The sequence below is a fragment of the Alligator mississippiensis genome, chromosome 1 (genome assembly GCF_030867095.1).
Source record: "Alligator mississippiensis isolate rAllMis1 chromosome 1, rAllMis1, whole genome shotgun sequence".
NCBI lineage: Eukaryota > Metazoa > Chordata > Crocodylia > Alligatoridae > Alligator > Alligator mississippiensis.
In genome coordinates, this window is record NC_081824.1 from 157,769,209 (window position 1) to 157,788,308 (window position 19,100).

At 42.8% G+C, this 19,100-nt stretch overlaps 1 protein-coding gene across 4 annotated transcripts in view; it reads right to left on the reverse strand.

Moving 5' to 3' along the window:
- Positions 1–19,100, reverse strand: part of RGS7 (regulator of G protein signaling 7) — a 504,778-nt gene that overhangs the window by 109,193 nt on the left and 376,485 nt on the right. For all 4 annotated transcript variants that reach the window (XM_059715793.1, XM_059715792.1, XM_059715789.1 and 1 more), the window contains exon 6: positions 7,793–7,844. In XM_059715793.1, the coding sequence (XP_059571776.1) occupies positions 7,793–7,844 (52 nt within the window). The remainder of the gene's footprint in view (positions 1–7,792; positions 7,845–19,100) is intronic.

Genomic DNA, 19,100 nt, shown 5'->3' on the forward strand with positions numbered 1-19,100 from the left:
CAGATGATGAAACAAAGGAAAAATTATATTCTAAATTTGACCAAGTCCTACCATCTGTCCCCAAAGACGGTAAGATTATTGTACTTGGTGATTTTGGTGCTAGAGTAGGCAGGGACTCTGAGCTATGGACAGGAACAGTTGGGGAAAGCCAGTTCAAATGGAATTCTTCTCTTAAGCAAACAGAAGTCATCATGGATGCACCCCTGCTCATGCACATGATTAACTACATCATAGTGCATGCTCAAGACATCTGTGTCAACTGAACTATGATCAGTGAAGATGATTCCTGGATGAATCATTATTTGATATGTTCCATCATGTGCATTTATATCACCCCCAAAAAGTGTCCATGAAAGCAGCAACTAGAGAAGAGGTTAAATATCTATCGAGTGCTTGAAAGACCCTGCTAAAAGCAATAGTGTCCAGCAATGCCTTAGTGGAAAACTCTCTGACCTCCCTGATGATCTTGAAACCACAGATCACTGGAAGAATCTCAGGAAAGGTATCCATGAGATGTGCAAAGAATCTCTAGGCTTCTCCACAAAGAAACTTCAGGAGTGGCTCAATGAGAATATTAGGGGAATTCAAGCTCTGACTGACAGAAAAGAGAGAGCCCTCAAAGCTTGACAGAATGTTTTTAAACCCAAAGAAAAACAAAACCATCACCACAGGCAAGACCCAGAGAAAAATTCAAGAGTGGAAAAAAAACAAGTGATGAGAGGACAAAGCAAAACTGGTTCAAAAGTTTGTCAACAGTCGTGATGTGTAATTTCTCCAGTGCAACCACAGCTATCTATGGGCCAAGAACCCAAGGAGCCATCCCTCTCAGATCTAAGGATGAAACAGCACTCTTCAAAAACAGCTCCATCATCAATCCACTGCAGAAGGAACATTTTCAAGAGCATCTGAACTGAGATTCTAATGTTAAAGACAATACCAGTGAAGCCATTCTAAAATATCTGTAGCAGAGCACTAGGGTGTGTCTGCTCCTTTAAGGGGGCTAGGAGCATGAAAGCCTACTTACAGGTAGTGCTGGAGCTAATGAGAGGTTCACCTGACAGGAAGAGGGCTCAGGCTGGAGCAAGTTAACCCCAGATCCTGAGCTGGTCAGTCTCTCCCTGGCAGCCACAGGGTGAAGCACTCTGCGCAGCAGGGCTCTTGAATGGACTACTTTCTTGCCTGTGGAACCCCAGTAAGGCTCAGGGAGCTCGCAAAGTTATCCCAGGACCAGAAGGTATGCCAGCACTAGAGATGAGGGAAGGTTTGCCCTCTTAAAGGGAAAGAGGGCTACTTTCCCTTTATGTTATGTTATAGCCCAGAGGCTTATGGTTTATGTTGTTATACCAGCAGTTTGGGTTGGGACTGCAGGGACAGCATACAGAGGTTCCATTAGTACTCGAGGGGCATGGGATCACTTTGAGCCCTGCCAGGAGCAGGCTGAAGGCTGGAGTGACTATTGCAGCCAGAGTGGGCATACAGTGAGGCCACAGAGCCACACAGGGGCCAGGAACCTTATACCCAAGAGCCGTGCAACCAGAGCTGGTGCCTGATACAGTGGTCCCAGGCTAAAAAGGCCTAGCCAGAGTAATGGGGCAGAGGCCAAGGAGACTGAAGCCCTTACAGCAGAGAACAATACTACGGTAACACCTGCAAGGCTTGTGGTGTGGTGTAGGGGAGGATTGGACCCATGCAATTTGCTCTTAAGACTTGAGGTGCCCTGTGGCAGCACAGTTATAGAGTGAGGCCCAGCAAGGGGCCTGGGACCAGTGAGAACCAGTAGGGTGCCAGGTAACCCTAGCAGGGGTTGAGTTGAACTGGGGCCAGGTGAAGGCCCAGGGAGGGTAGCCTCCCTTTTTCGAACCATAAGAAACAGCAAGGCATGGTGGATGAGATAGAAAGGAAGGCACCCTATAGTCAGAGCAAGTCATGGTCACAGAACCACCAGGGGGCATCATGGTGAGATCCTGAGATCCCAGCATGTTACAACATCCCATTAAGGACTACTTGAAGATCTACCAACCTATCAAGATACCATCTTGAAAGCCATGAAGCAATTAAAGAACAAAGCACATGGTCCTGATGGAATACCAGTTGAAATGTATAAGCAAAGTGGGAAAAAGTTCTCACCAAACTCACACGATTATTGTGAAAATCTAGAAACATGAAACATGTCCCAGTGACTTGAGAGATGCCAGAATTGTCACTATATTCAAGAGAAGAGATCAATCAGGTTCCAGCAATTACTGTGATATTGCATTCCTGACCATAGCCAGGAAGATCTTTTCCCACATGCTCCACAGGAGACTCAGTCTCCTTGCTGAGGTGATTCTACCCAAGGCCCAAGGTGATTTCAGTCCACCCAAAGGTACAGTAGATACAATCTTTGTTGCTAGACAGCTACAGAGGAAATGCTGCAAGTAAAAATCTCACTGTTGCATGGTCTTCATTGATCTGACTAAGGCCTTTGATTCAATCAACAAAGTTGCCCTATGAAAGATAGTGAAGAAATTTGCACACAAAGATTTGTTACCATCACCAGACTTCTTCACAATGACAAGACAGCAACCAATCTAAGCAGTGGCTAAAAAATGGACCACTTCACTATCAAAACTAGCATAAAGCAAGGATTGAACCAACTCTCTTTTCCATCCAGATGACAACTATTCCACATGACATTGCTGACGGACTTCCATCTGGAGTCAACATCCAGTAGGACATGAACAGGATTGTCTTTAACATTACTCAGTTATGTTCCAAATCCAAGATAACCAATATCTTCATTATATCTTCAATACAGTGATGATTATGTCATGTGTGCCCACTCAGTTGAAGACCTCCAAAACATTCTTGACTACTTCTGTGAAGTATATGAAATGCTTGGACTCTCTGTCAACTTCACAAAAATCAAAATATTTTACCAAATCACCACAAATCAAACAACAGCTGCTGTTCCTCATATTAAAATTAAAGGGTAGTCTTTGGAGAATGTTGAGCATTTCCCCATCCTAGATAGCCATCTTTCCCCCAAAAAAGTTAACAGAGATGACAATATTCAGCACTGGATAAAATCTGCCAGTGCTGTCTTTGGACATCTAAAAAACTGTATCTTTAATAATCATGAGAGCAGGACCCTAATCAAACTTCTCATCTATCATTCCTACCCGGTTGTATGGGTGTGAAACTTAGATGACATATCAGAAATACCTGAAAATCTTGGAATGTTACCATCAGCAATATGTTTGGACAAACCTCCATATCAAGGACAGAAGAACAAATGCCAGCATTCTTACTCAAGCAAACATCACCAAATCCATATTTATACAGCACCAGCTCCATTGGACAGGACATGTCATAAGGATGCCTGACAACCCTCTCCCTATCCTCCCTACTCACTGATGGTCACCACTCTGGAGCAAGATTCAAGGATACCTTGAAGGCCAATCTGAAGAAATGCAATATTAATATTGATACCTGGGAAACTCAAGCATTGAATTGTCCCCAGTGGATCCATGATGTACAACAAGGCATTCTTGTTCAAGCAAACTTTCCTCACTATGGAGGCAGATAGATGAGACAGATGAAGGGCAATAGCTGTGACCTGACATCACTAGGAGCTATTCCTTCATCCTGAAACTATTTGCCATGTCTTCAGCCAAATATGCAGCTCTCAGATTGGCCTCTTGAGTCATCTCCAAGCTAAATGATTTTTCCCCTATTTGCTGAAAGTCTGTCATCCTCATATGAAGGACTGCTGCTTCTGACAATGATGACTGAGGAAGGTACTACCTTATCTATTTGAGGATGCCCTGACCCTGAAAGACTCTAGAAACCTGCCACTTCCATTAATTTTAAGGGAGAAAAACAGGACTTAACACTGCTCTGGCTCTGCCCCATATTTTCCTTCATAGGAAAATACTGCTCAGTATGACACACACTGGAAGCATTCAACATCACTGCAGGGGAAGTGGTATTAATTAGAAATGGTTTATTATACTCTATTGTCTCTATTTTTCTTATATTTTCTAACAAACAGCAGAAGTGCTGAGAAGATTTGCTGCATCTCTCGGCATATCCCCATGAGCAGAAACATGCATTTCCCCAGGGACAAGAAGCAGTGGCACACCTTGTGATGCTTCTACTTGTCCCTGGAGAACACCCATGCCATGTGCGCTCTGGTGCACAGCCTGTTGCCCCAGGTGGGATGGGGGAAACTGGGGCCAACAGCTGCACTGGCCCCAGCAGCCTTAACTGGGGCCCTGGGGACCTCCAGGAACCACAGCTATGGAGCTCCTGCAGCAAGGAGCATAGTCAGCAGTTGGAACATGGCTCTCACCAGGCAGGCTCTGGTTTTGGGTGGTGCATGCTACCACCATTTATGCCACCCTGCTTTTTTTAGGTGTATTTTTTTTTGGTCCTGGGATCTCCCAGGGTACAAAAACAAACAAAAAAACAAAAAAACAAAAAAAAACACCTTGCAAAGTAGCAATACGGGGAACGCCTGCAGGTACAGCATGTGCAGCATATAGCGCTGCAGACAGGTCTGCAGCACCACATAATGCACAGCTGCACTCTTCTGGACACTCCCTCTGAGTTCATCTGAGACAGCATTCAGTCTTCTGCAGAAAGCCCATAGAAGGTCTATATGCCCAGATCTGTTTTTCTATCAGCACAGGGCTTCTGTAGATCCCCTGCAGAGGGATGCATTTCACTCTCGTTGATTACCACTTTTTCTGTTGAAACTGTGGACTGAATCTTATTAAGCAGTATATGTTAATGGTTCTCACTCTTCAATATCTGCATGTCCGTAAAAATGACATAACCCTTATGAAACCCTCATGCTTCAGGACATAGAACTAACTAGGACTGGTAAGATGTTTGTTCAATGAGAATATTATTACAAATTGTTTTTTACATAAGATTATGCCTGCTGAGGAACATAGTACTAGCTGTGTATAGAAACTGATTATTGAATTAAATAGAACAATTGCCTGACATAGTAGGACAGAGGTATCAAATGCATTGGGTCCCATAGGCCAACCTCCTGCAGGGCTTCCTATAGGCCAGATGATCCTTGAGCACTGGTGGTAGCATTAACCCCATGGCTCCAGAATCCAGGCAGTTAACACTATTGCCTCCATTCTCTGTTCCCCCTGGGGTTGATCTAAGTCAGCAAGGATTACTAAAAACTCTGGTTTTGGTGGCAGGTAAAGTGTTGGGGTGTGGAGGAGTGGGGGAGTGACCATAAGCATTAACTCCCTGGGTTGTACAGCCATGCTGAAACAGCAGCTCTGAAAGACAGGGGGTTAACACTCCTGCAACAGGGCATGGCAACAATCCCTGTAGGCTGAATCTCTTCAGAGGTGTATGGTCCAGCCTGTAAGAAATCATAAAAAGTCCTTTGCATGTCCGTAAAAATGACACAACCTGACCTGTGCAGGCCAGGTCTGGCCCATGGGCCATATGTTTGAACCACCCTGCATGTTTGTCAGTGGTAAGGCACTGTTCCAAGGAATAGAGAGCGAACACTAAAAGGATTGAGCCCTGGACAAGTGTGTTCTTACATTTGTTTGTTCAAAGCACTACTGTATTTTCTGCAGAAATTTTTCATCCCCCTGCCAGGCTGGATGGTGACAGATCCTAATTAGCAAAAAGAGAATGCCTGGAAATGCCATGAACAAACTCAGTGCTCCACAGCACAGGTGTCTCTTTTCCTTTAAAGACCTGCCCATTTTCAGGCATCACTATACGCTATCTAAAGAAGACAGACTGTTTAGCAGAATGGCCTATAAAATGATTGGGTGGGTCTAATACCTACTAACTCTTAAGTTTATTGTTTTGTAGAAGGACAGACTGATATTTTGTTTTGTTCTTATGCCCTGCAGCATGTCTCTAGTCCCAGCCAAAAAAAACCTAGCACATTCAATTTGATTTATTTGTAATATTGATTCTGACATTTTTTTTTTTGTATCTTCAAGTCATTCATGGTGCCTTTAATCGCTTTTCTTCAGGTGTAAGGTCAGTTTAATATGTCAGTTAGATACTGTATTTCCTCATCAATGTCAGTGTAAAAAAACTGCAACTTGATCAGCCTGACTTCAGGCTCAGCCATGCCAGACAGAAAAAGAGCCCTCTCAAACATTTTTGGCATATTTATTAGCATTCCCCAAGTCATCTCAGAGGCTCCCTTGGAAACAGAATTCATAACTTTCTGGTCTTGCACAATTTGGGAGACTGTGGCCACGTCTAAACAAGACACTGACTGCATAGTTGTCATCATAGAGTCATTTAGTACTTGCACACCCAAGTACTAAATGACTGGATACTGCATAGTAGCATCGCTGCACAGCTTCCTGGTGACACTGACTGTGCAGTAGCTCGTTACTACTGCACAGTAGCGTCACATCACGGTTCATGCCATACGATACTACTGTACAGCAGTAATAAGCTACTGCGCAGTAAGCATCTTGTGTAGATGCAGCCTCTGGATAGCACAGAAAAACTTAAATAAAAAAGAAAAAAAGGGAAAAGAAGTGGTGAATCAAACATTTGTCCACTTCATTAATTATTCAAACCTTCCGAAAAAAAATTGTTTAATAATGGATGGTATGGATTTCACTTGAATTCTACATCTGCAAACCTCAGTGGTTCACCGAATGGATAAAGCATTTTTTCTCCCTATTTTGCAGACAGGTTAACTGAAGTAAAGAAAGGTTAATCATTTTTTTTAATTGTTGTTAAAATGGGAGGTGTGGCTCCTTGACACATCTGAAAAAAATTCCCAACATCTCAACATTTTAGATGTCTAATTTGAAGCACTTTTTTAGTAAAAGTATTGTTCTTATGGATTTAAGCAAAGTTGCACACATCAACTGCACAACAAACTGGGGCTGATTCTTCACTCTATACTAACTCAACTAAACCATGTCTCCATAGTGGGACAGAACTGACTCTATAAATACATACCAGATTGAAAATACTGATTTATTGCCTGGGAAATTTAGAAATGGGTGCCAGAGTTTATATTACCATGTTCTTATTTAGTCACTTAAAAAAAAACTGGGCTATTTTTTTAAAGTATTGATTACCCTCCAATTAGAGTAAATGGAAGATGCAGATTGCTCAGTATCATCCAAAATTATGGCACTTACTTTGGATTACATCTAATACAGAAGCATAACTTTGGGTGTCCTCTTTTGAAAATCTTTAATTTGAGTCTTTTTTTTTTCAATTATGCCCAGATCTTTAAATTCAAGCTTACATAAATAACTTCACACCTCTAATGTGTGTGTACAAATACTACAAGGCAGAATGCAAATAAGATATCTGTGCCAGGATGTGGCCATTTGCATCCCTAGTAGCTAAATCTCCATACAAATTAAAACAGATTTTCACACATTCATTTGATATACACATGTACATTTCTTTGAAAAATCTGGCCTATTTTGACTTGTGTTTCAGTTTTTAAAAGTCCTAAATCAGCTGCTTGTGCATATTTAAACCTCAGAATAATGGTAGAATCACACGCTTTAAAATACCTTCTATTTCATTAAGACCTTTTCACCATATATATTTGCAATGCTCACAGCTGTTACCTATACCTAAATTGAATTCAGATTTGCTTTCAATGCCAATCTTGAGCTCAGCACAGCAGTTCTTGCACTCTGATTAGACAATACACTAATAATGTTTTTAATAATAGGATAATAGGATGGTAAAATCACAAACACCTTATTAGGTGTTTATCCATAAAACAAAAGTGTCTTGAGAAAAACAGTATAGATTCCATACTGACCATAGTCTGTGTTTTCCGGTTCCCAACAATTTGATGGCCAGAAATAGGGTGTCTATACAGCAAAACAAAACAAAAGAATAGGGAAGACAGGTTAGATAAAGCAATTGTTACACAAGTGTTGGACCAACACTGTTTTGTAAAGTTTATTTACATTTTTTCATAGATCAACTATGACATATCTTTCGAAAAAATTTAATAGATATTAAAATAGTGAAATTATCTTTGTGCACTTGTCAAACTGTAGCGGAATGGTATTCAGAGGAATGAAGTTTTATTTTATTTATTTGTTTACTGTCAATTTGTAGAACAGATACAGGAAAAGGAAACTTAAAATCAGGTTCCCAGGTGGCTTTTGGCCTCAAAGTCAATGGCAAAGGTGTAACAATGCAACTGAGCACCCAGGACAGCTGTCCCACACAGGCAGCAATGACTTCTGACTGCCCTTGTACCCCTATTGGTGCCCCGAGTGGCTGCCGCAGTCACCCCAATCCAGTTACTCCACTGGTACATGGCAAAATTTTGGTTGTTTTACATGGATCTAATTTTTCACCCTCTGTCTCTAGTGCATTTCCCTATCCTGACACCTAGAGAGCATTGCCACCTGAAATTAGGCAATGGGGATGTTTTTAAAATCACTCCCCCCCCTCTAGAAATAAGAAAAACATGGAAGTTAATCTTGCAGCTTTCTTCTATTTACTGGGCAGTAAGAGGGTAAAAGAGTCATGATTTAACTTCAAAGGCTGAGCTCCTGGTGATTAAAAATTTCCCTGCTGCTCTATAACGAAGAAGTCTAAATTAATAATATCTCCTGCAAATTATACCAGTGCCATAGTAATGAAATCCATCTGACCATACAAGTGTGAATGACAAGACTTTAATATGACAACTACACAAAAGTAATTTTAAAATATCTTACTTCTCTTACAACATATATACCAAAGATGACTAATCTTGCTCCCATTATAGTTAATGGCAGGAAGCCATTGCTTTACAGTGTGGTCAAAATTAGAAGTTGGGCTAACAAAATGTAAACAAAATTGTGAAAATGTTATTGTGTGTGATTAAAATAAACATGGTTTCACTATTATTATATCAAGATTAAAAACCTTGCCTCTCAGACACTTCCATTAAAGCTACAACATCACTCCTGTACCAAGGCACAAAGTTATGGGCTTGGCCTCTGTAAACTGCTAGTACATTTTTTTCAAATGGAAAAACCTTTTTTTTTGTCTTAGACATGAGATTTTTGATACGATTTGATTTGATTTGACTTGACAACACTGGGATATTAAAAAGCCTCTCTTAAGTGTTCTAGTTCATCACTTTCGTTTTTCCAACTTTCCCTTTTTTCTCACCCTGCTTCCCACTGTCACATGACTGGAGAGATTAAGGGCACGGACAAACAACACAAAAGTAAAAAAAAAAAGAAAAAAGTAGTAGACAGATAATATAAACCACTAAAACAGGGCAACTTTGCCTAAACAGTTGAGAATTAACCCTTAAAGAATATGGTGTGAGTTTAGGTTTCATCTGTCTACATCCATCAAGGGTATCCATTTCCTAAAGGTAAAAAGGTTATTCCTTGTTTATCTGATGAGGGATAGGAATATACCCACTGAGAGAAGCTACCATTAGATAGCTGCACATCTTGTCTAGGTCTGAACCTGAAGTTATTTACATCAGCATAGAAAGACAATGTAAAGTGCAAGGAGGTGTCTTTTCATCTGCTCATATCATAAGGAGATAAAGAGAAGTAGAACATTGCCCCCTTCACACAGCTACCTCACCCCCTAGCTGTTACAGGTACTGCGGAGGGAGGAATCCATCATGGGTATAAAATGTCCACTCTGTGAAATGTGATACCACATTGTGTAAGAGTTGCTCCTGGTGGAATCCTTCAGGAAATAGGTAAGTGAACTTTGGTAATAGGGGGCTCAGCTGAGAAACATATGGGGATATCAAGAGTTGACTTACAGGATGCGTATGCAGATACCCAGAATGGAGGAAACTCATCATTTTGAAAGAATGGCAGTGGCACAGCAGAAGGAAGAGCTATCCAAGTCTGCTGCAGACCCCCACCCTCCTCTCTTCAATCAGGAGGAGGTTGATGAGGCTGTGACAGACTATGGAGTTTATTGGAATATTGCTGTGTTACTGGGATTCATACTATAACAAGGTTGTGTACTTCAGTTTTTATTGGCTTGCTTATACAGGGGGGAAAGAATGGGTTAAATAGATAGTAAAGCCAGAGCTGCTGGCCTGTGAGACAGAAGACACATCCATTACAGGCAGGAAAGTTTCTTCGAGTACATGTGATATCTTTTATTACACCAACTGTAGCCAACACAGCTACAGCCAAAAACCCAGCAACATAAAATGGAAATGGCCATTTGAAATGGAAACTTCACAACATAAAAAGAAAAAATAAACTCAGTTGATCTAATAAAAGATATCACATCTACTCAAAGGACCTTGCCTGCCTATGTCCTTAGACCAACACAGCTACAACCAAAAACATCCACTACAAGAACTTAAGCAGCCCTGTTGATGGTTCAGATGATCCAGAGGCATCAAAGAAAGGAGACTGAGATAAGCATAACAATGGACAGGGAAGTGCGAACAAGCAGGGTATCTGGCTGGTGTGGAGACAAGTTTGAAAAAAGAGATAAGCTGAGCAGCTTTGGGGTTTGTGTCTGTATACACTTGACAGGGAACAGTTAAGTAATTTTTGGGTTCTCCAGGCTTTAAGGCACGGACTGGGGACCATTCTACTACTTACCCCTTTGGAGGGGGCAGAGAACCTCTGACTGGACAGCCTTTGCCCCAGTAAATGCCTTTATTACATACTGTCACCTTTGCTGCTGAGAACTTGGTTTGTAAGAAGAAAAGCTCACACCAAAAATATAAAAACTAAAAGAAAGCAAAACACTGAAAATTAACATTTTCAAAAACAAAAGCTTTCTTAAGTATTAAGAATAAATGCAAAATCATTCCACAGCAAAAGCTGCATAATTAAAATGATTGAAGCTTTTCATGAGGAAATTTCATAAGAAGTTGTCTTCCATCTTTCCACCATCACCAAGTAGTTGACATTCACAGCAATAAGACTGTTTAACCTATTTTCCATTTTATTGTGTAAAATGAGGTTCATTTGGCCACTTTCCAATCTTTAAACGCTAAATATAAATGATGTCATGAGTAGCTAGGGCAAGGCCAGAGAGCTTGATCACTGAATTTCCATGTGGCAGAAGTGATATCCTTTTACCCCCAAACCATATACAAACTCTGTACTTGAATTAGCAGGAGAATGTGTGAAAAGTGATAGTAGCAGCCAGCTTCCTCAGGTCACACAGCAGCACTTTAGCTCTTCACTAGCATACTGACTGCACATATATATCTCACTCCAGGCATACTCCTTCCCAGTGCTGCAGTCTGCATGACTTAAAGGCAGAGGTCTTAATTTAGCCCTAGGGTGCAAGAAGACAGTAGTGTGGGATGAGCAACTGGGGCACTAGTCCTGGGTGCCCACTGACAGGGGAGCTAGAACAGCAGCTTCTACCACTGCCAATCCATCTACGACAGCCTGCCCTAGCCCCTGCTGCTGCCAAGGTAGTTAGACCCTGGTAGTTACATCCCTGCAATAAGATAAACTAACACTGATATATATTACCCGGTGTACTGGCAGCAATTCCGTGAACTGCAAACTGTATACTGTGGATTTTATTTCTTAGCCAAAAACCAGCTCCAGCTATCCCTTTCTCAAATGGAACCTTCTTGTCTGAGACTCATATCAAACTTGTGCCATGGCTTGCTATCTTCCTGCAATGCAGGTACCCATTTCCCATCCTTTCCTTTCTCCTCCCAAGATTTCCCAGTATATGAGGACTGGGGAGATACAATGTACTTTAATAGGCATCTCACATTAAAAATCTGTTGGATAGGTCACTCCTCAACCACAGTCACTGAAAGCCAAGGTCTATGTGTTTCAAAAAGAAAGCACATAAGAGCAGAGCTGACCTGATGCCATAAGAAATGGAAAAAAGCCTGATCTTATTGGGTTGGGGTGAGGCATAAGTAAGTAAAAAATAAAGTTCACAGGGAGTGTACCTACATGAGGCGCTTACTACAGAGTTGCCTAATTAGCTCTACAGTACAGCATCACTGTCTACACAAGCAATGCTATTAGGCTGGAGTAAACTAATTAACTCCACTATAGGATAGTACTCCTCAACACAAGTACTATTCTACATTAGAGTTATTTACTCCATTGCAACACATGTAGATGATGCCCAGGGCTGGCTAGGGCATGAGGATGCTACAGTGCAGGGCTGCCTGACAGCTAGCCCCGCACCATAGCACCTTCATCCCTCAGCCACCCCCTCCAGAGCTGAGCAGGTACAGCCCTGGGTTGGCAGGCTGGCCTCCCCTCCCCCCCAGGCCCCGGCCAGCTGACGCTGCACCACCCTGTCTTAACGTGCTGCAGTACCAGGTGCACATGTAAATGTTGCACCCAGAAGCAATAAATTCTGGTGCAAACTTTGCTGAAATGTATTGTGTCCAAATAATTTCACATGTAGATGTACCCAGGGAATAGAAACTGGATGGAGTTATTGCTCAGAATTCCAATATGAGTAGTAGAATTATCAGGAGAGTACCTTTACAAGGCAAATCAATAATTATACAGTACCCACATTATAAAACCTCACGGGCCCTGTTTTACGACCTACAAAAACCAAGAAAGAAAAAGCTCTGCCTTGGACATTTATGGGGAGACTGAGATATAAGCATTTTGTACCATTACTTTTTTCATAGACTATATAATTACAGGCACAATCGCTTCAGTGGAATTCTGAAAACCTGAAGGAATTACCATTGCTAAAATATTTCAAGTTGCCTCAGGAGGTGCTGCAGAGTAGTTTGCCATGAACAACAAGCAAACAGGGAACGTCTGTCATTTTGCCATGACATCCCACTTATAGCCGGAAGGAAGGTGGGTGGTGGAATAGTTTGTGGAAAGTCAAATAGTATTTGTCAGCCCAGGCAGAAACAAGTCTGCCAATTTACATCATTTCAGTTTTAAGGCATTTAATCTAATTGCATTTGTAATTAGGAACAAGAAACCAGCTCTTCGGTCCTGTGACTGAAGAAACAGGGTTTTGTCTCATGACTATACATTATCATAAAAGCAAAGCAACTGAATGGCATAAAAGTGATTGGGCCTGTAAGGTCTTATGGTAGAACAGGCAGAATACTGGTTTGGGGACAGCAAGTATATATTTTTAATCTGATTATGTTTAAATGTAACCACAGACATTTTTATGCAGATGTATCAGCAAAAATCTGTTAATGGAGAAGGCTGAAACAAAAGTCTGTAGCATGAATATATATTCCCCCAATTAAATATATTTGCATTGATGTCTACAGTCTTTAGCAAATAATTTACTGGGAGGACAAAAACAGTTCTACCTTAGCTTTATCACAAGAGGTAGTTGCTACTTCAAATTTAAGTAAACATCAATCACAGCCCATCAGCTTTCTATAGAAACACTAATAATTTATTATTTAAACTGTATTAAGGGGAAAAAACCTGAAGTTTCCTGTAACCTCTTAAATAGTTATAAATCTCCTCTTCAATAGTTATAAAAGAAATGTCAATTGTTCCAGGAGTTGCTTCACTGAAATAGGCATTTTTACTCTAATTACTGTATATTGTGAGAAATATTCAAGTCAATTATAAAATTTTTGCCCAATATTTATTATTTTTATTCCTCCCCAACGATTACTCAGGACTCTGTTATTAACTCTGTAAATGAAGGTGTGAGATGTCAAGTACAATCAACACCAAAAAACAATGGAGATGCACAAAAATGTAATTTTTCTTTTCAGAGGGGCTCTAAGCACTGCACAGTGCTAGGCAAATGTTAGAATCTCCATTTTCCAGACAAGGAAAAATGAGGCAAAGAGAAGTTAAGTCGTTTGCCCAAGAAAAAGAAGTCAGTGACAGAAATGAAAACAGAAACAACACGAACTTCCGGGTATGGGACAGAATGCATAAATCGATTTGAGCCAAATCAGTTAAGTCTGATACTACATTCAACCAGCTTTATCTTAAACCGGTTTCAGCCATTTTGAAACTGGTTTATGTGCATTGAATGCCTGTTCTGTTACAAGTTTAAACCAGTACATCTGATCACTTAAACTGGTTTATGTGTAATGTCTGTCCCTAGATCTGGTGTCACTGAAGTCAAGGCAAGTGTTGCTACTGACTTGAAGAGAGTCTAAATTTCCACAACAAAAAACCTGGCTCACATTCTACCAAGAGACTGCATTATGGCTTACTGTACATAACTCCTATAATTAACCTTTCAAACAACAAATACTAAAAACCATAACCAGTAATCTCAGGATCATAGGATTGCAAGGAAAAATTTAACTTCTGTAATTTTTGGCTCTTTGAAACATGCTGGGGAACAATGAGCATTTGCAAAAGTAGGAAGGTGAGGTTTTCATGTGCTTCTTTAGTCAGTAGTCAAAACACATAATTTCTAACCTTAGAAGGTTAGGCTGCACAAGGCTAACTCATGCCAAAATATGTAGAAAATTAACTTTGCTTTTGCAAGATGTGTATGTTCCTTTGAGAAGCATGTTATAATGCTTCCCTAAAGCTTCCAAAAATTAGCGTTAAATCTTTACTTGGAAGGCATTTTGGTATTAGGGTAACAGCAATATATCTCATTACTAATTGAAGATTAAGACCAACACTTTAATTTTTTTTAAGAGTATATAAATGGAAGGCAGATACATTATGTAAAAATGACCTCAGGGGAACAACATTTTAATTATATCAAAAGCACTGATTTGCAAACTCAGAAGATTCAAATAATCCATTAGGATAAACTACCCCTTAGAGACAAGGTTATGTTTTGTTTCTTAGTCTACTGTGTTGGACCTGGCTTTGAGGCACTAGCTAATATTTGGCCCTCTTGGCTGCCAGGCCCCTGGCCCCTGCCAGGCTGCGGCCCTATTGGGCACCAGGCCCTTGGTCCCTGCCTGGCTCTGTGGGCTTGTGTTCAGACCTATCCAGGTTCAACAGCTGTTTGAGCCTTAAACCTGCCTCTAGCAGGGCTTAAGGAGACTGTTTGCCCCATGGGGACCAATAAGACCCCTGTATGTCCCAACCCAAACCAGCAGTGTAACTGCAATGTAAACAATAGGTCTCTGGGCTATAACATAAGCATAAAGGAAAAGCAGCCCACTGCCCCTTTGACAGGGCAAACCTTCCCTCCCCTTTAGTGTTGGTATACCTTTCAGCCCTGGGCTAGCCTTGTCAGCTCCCTGAGCTTTGCTGCGGTTCCACAGGTAAGCTACCAGTCCGTTCAGGAGCCCTGCTGCCCAGATCTCTTCACCCCATGGCTACCAGGGAGAGACTAACCTGCTTGCCCCATCCCCAGCCCCCTTGGGCCCTTGGACTCTTGGTCCCACACGCAGTCCTCCTTGGTGCTCTCAGACCCCTGGTCCCACACACAGGCTCTCCTTTGAGCTCTTGGACCCCTGGTCCTACACGCAGGCCCTCTGGCAGCCACCTCCAACCCTCTAGGGGCTTAACATGGGACCACAGGGAGAGGGGAGTTCAAGAAGAGTGGTTGCTCCTCAAGGGAGCAATCCTCAATGCACAAACTAAGTCTATTCCATCTCGGAGGAAAGGCAGCAAGAGGGCACAGCAGCCCCCCTGGCTCTCTAGGGACCTAGCAGACCTCCTGAGGCTAAAAAGAAAGGCCTACAAAGGATGGAGGATGGGAGTCACCTCCAAGGAGGATTATTCTGCACTGGTCCGGTCCTGTAGGGAGCAGACCAGGAAAGCCAAGGCTGCAACTGAACTCCAGCTAGCTTTGAGCATCAAGGACAATAAAAAGTCCTTTTTCAGATATGTGGGGAGCCGGAGGAAAAGCAGGGGCAACGTTGGACCCCTGCTGAACCAGATGGGGCAACTGACAACTGACGCCCAGGAAAAAGCCAACCTATTAAATAGGTACTTTGCGTCGGTCTTTCATCAGCCCCATGGAACGCCCGTGCCCACTACAGGGCCGGGAAGTCCGGGTGAGGGTGATCCCCTGCCCTCCATTAATGCTGACTTTGTGAAGGAACATCTTGAGAAGCTGGATACCTTCAAGTCAGCTGGCCCTGACAATCTTCACCCCAGGGTACTCAAGGAGCTGGCGAGCATCATAGCCCAGCCTCTAGCGCGGATCTTTGAAAACTCTTGGCGCTCTGGTGTAGTGCCCGAAGACTGGAAGAAGGCCAACGTGGTGCCTATCTTCAAGAAAGGGAGGAAAGTGGATCTGGCTAACTATAGGCCCATCAGCCTGACTTCTATCCCGGGGAAGATCTTCGAAAAGTTTATTAAGGAGGCCATCATTAATGGACTGGCCGACACCAACATCTTAAGGGATAGCCAGCACGGGTTTGTTGTGGGTAGGTCTTGCTTGACCAATCTCATTTCCTTCTACGACCAGGTGACCTATCACCTGGACAAGGGAGATGAGATTGATGTCATATATCTTGACTTCAAAAAAGCCTTCGATCTGGTGTCCCATGATCGTCTCTTGGAGAAACTGGCCAATTGTCGCCTTGGGTCCCCCACGATCCACTGCCTGGAAAATTGGCTCCGGGGTCGGACCCAGAGGGTAGTAATTGATGGAAGTCACTCATCATGGTGTCCTGTGACCAGTGGGGTCCCCCAGGGCTCTGTCCTTGGACCCACACTGTTCAACATCTTCATTAATGATGTGGACACTGGAGTCAGAAGCGGACTGGCCAAGTTCGCCGATGACACCAAACTTTGGGGCAAAGCATCCACACCAGAAGACAGGCGGATGATCCAGGCTGACCTGGACAGGCTCAGCAAGTGGGCGGATGAGAATCTGATGGTGTTCAACGCCGATAAATGCAAGGTTCTCCACCTTGGGAAAAAAAACCCGCAGCATCCTTATAGGCTCGGCAGTGCTATGTTGGCTAGCACTATGGAAGAAAGAGACTTGGGGGTCATCATTGACCACAAGATGAACATGAGCCTGCAATGCGATGCTGCGGCTAGTATAGCGACCAAAACGCTGGCTTGCATCCATAGATGCTTCTCAAGCAAATCCCGGGACGTCATTCTCCCCCTGTACTCGGCCTTAGTGAGGCCGCAGCTGGAGTACTGCGTCCAGTTTTGGGCTCCACAATTCAAAAAGGATGTGGAGAAGCTTGAGAGAGTCCAGAGAAGAGCCACGCGCATGATCAGAGGTCAGGAAAGCAGACCCTACGATGACAGGCTGAGAGCCCTGGGGCTCTTTAGCCTGGAAAAGCGCAGGCTCAGGGGTGATCTGGTGGCCACCTACAAGTTTATCAGGGGTGACCATCGGTATCTAGGAGAACGTTTGTTCACCAGAGCGCCCCAAGGGATGACGAGGACGAATGGTCACAAACTACTACAAGATCGTTTCAGGCTGGACATAAGGAAGAATTTCTTTACTGTCCGAGCCCCCAAGGTCTGGAACAGCCTGCCACCGGAGGTTGTTCAAGCGCCTTCATTGAACACCTTCAAGATGAAACTGGATGCTTATCTTGCTGGGATCCTATGACCCCAGCTGACGTCCTGCCCTTTGGGCGGGGGGCTGGACTCGATGATCTTCCGAGGTCCCTTCCAGCCCTAATGTCTATGAAATCTATGAAACATAAAACAAAGGCTACTTGCCTGTAAAAACCTGTTCGTTCTCTGGCTAGGGAACTTGACTCTTTTCCCAGGCCTACAGAATTGTTTAGATACACCCAAGACCTTTCAGGGTCCCAGCTGCTGCTCAGGTGTCAAGAGCTTCTCACTTTATGGCTGCCAGGGAGAGACTGCCAACCGGTTCAGGCTCTAGGTTTATATAGACTCCAACCTGAGCCCTCTTCCAGTCAGGTGAGTCTCTCCCCTGCACCACCTGCAAATGGCCTGTCAGGCTGCTTGCTCCCTTTAAGGAGCAGGTACATCCTAGTGCCCTCCTACTGTGCAGAACAAAGTGGAAAGTGTACCTGTTGAAAGCTTCAGGATAAAGACCAGAGGGGAGAGCAACGGGGACATGTTATGATAGGTGCATGATATATGACACCAGACCAGGAGGAAAAGGTGGACAAGGTCTTCTTTAAACAACTATGGACACTTCCAAATCACAGGAACTGGTTCTCATGGTGGACTTTAATTATAGGTAAACAGCAGTGCACAGGCAATCCAGAAAATGATTGGAGAATATTGGGGTAACTTTTTTACGTAGAGAGCAGAGAGGCCAACTGGGGGGAAACTTCTTGACTTGTTGTTCACAATCAGGGAGGAATTGGTTGAGAATGTGAAAGTAAAAGGTCAACTAGGGTGAAAGTGACCACGTATAATTCAAGATCTTAAGGGAAAGAGAGCAACAAAATACAGATACTGGATTAAAAAAAACAACAGACTGTTACAGCCTCAGGGAACTGGTGGGCATGACTCCCTGGGAGAGAACTCTGAGGAGAGGAGTCCAAGACAGCTGGCTGTACTCTGAGGAGGCCTTTTCAAGGGCACAGGAGCAAACTATTCCAATGTGACAGAAGAATTGATAGATAGCAAACTGAAGCTCAAACATGAATCCTACAAGAAGTGGAAAATTGTCATAATTCTTTAGAAGAGTATAAGAGTATTGTACAGGCATGCAGGGAGAAAATTAGGGAAGCCAAGGCACGATTTGAGATGCAACTGTCAAGGGGCATAAAAGGCAATAAAAAGGGATTCTACAAATATGTCAAGGAAGGAAGATCAAAGAAAACATATGTCCCTTATGTAATGCAGAAAGCAATCTAGTTATAGATGATGCAGAGAAGGCTAATGTATTTAAAGCCTTTTGACTTCAGTCTTCACAAACAGGGGCAGCTACCAGATGAAAAGTATAGTTGGCAGCAGAGATAGGGAAGCAGTCAAGGAATCTAGAGTATAGGCAAAACATGTTAGGGATTACTTCAAAGCTAGATGGTTTCAAGTCAGCAGGGCTACAAGGGATGCACTCTAGGTTACTGAAAGAATTGGCTGATGTAATTTCATATCCATTAGCTATCCTCTTTGAGAAATTATGGTGGTTGGCCAGATGATTGAAGAAGAGAAAAATATAGTGTCCATCTTCAAGAAAGGAAAGAAGGAGGATTCAGGGAATTACAGACCAATCTGTACTTGGAAAGATCATGGAGCAAATCCTCAAAGAGTCTACTGTTAAACACCTAGAGGAAAGCAGTGATCAGGAATACCCAACAAGGATTCACC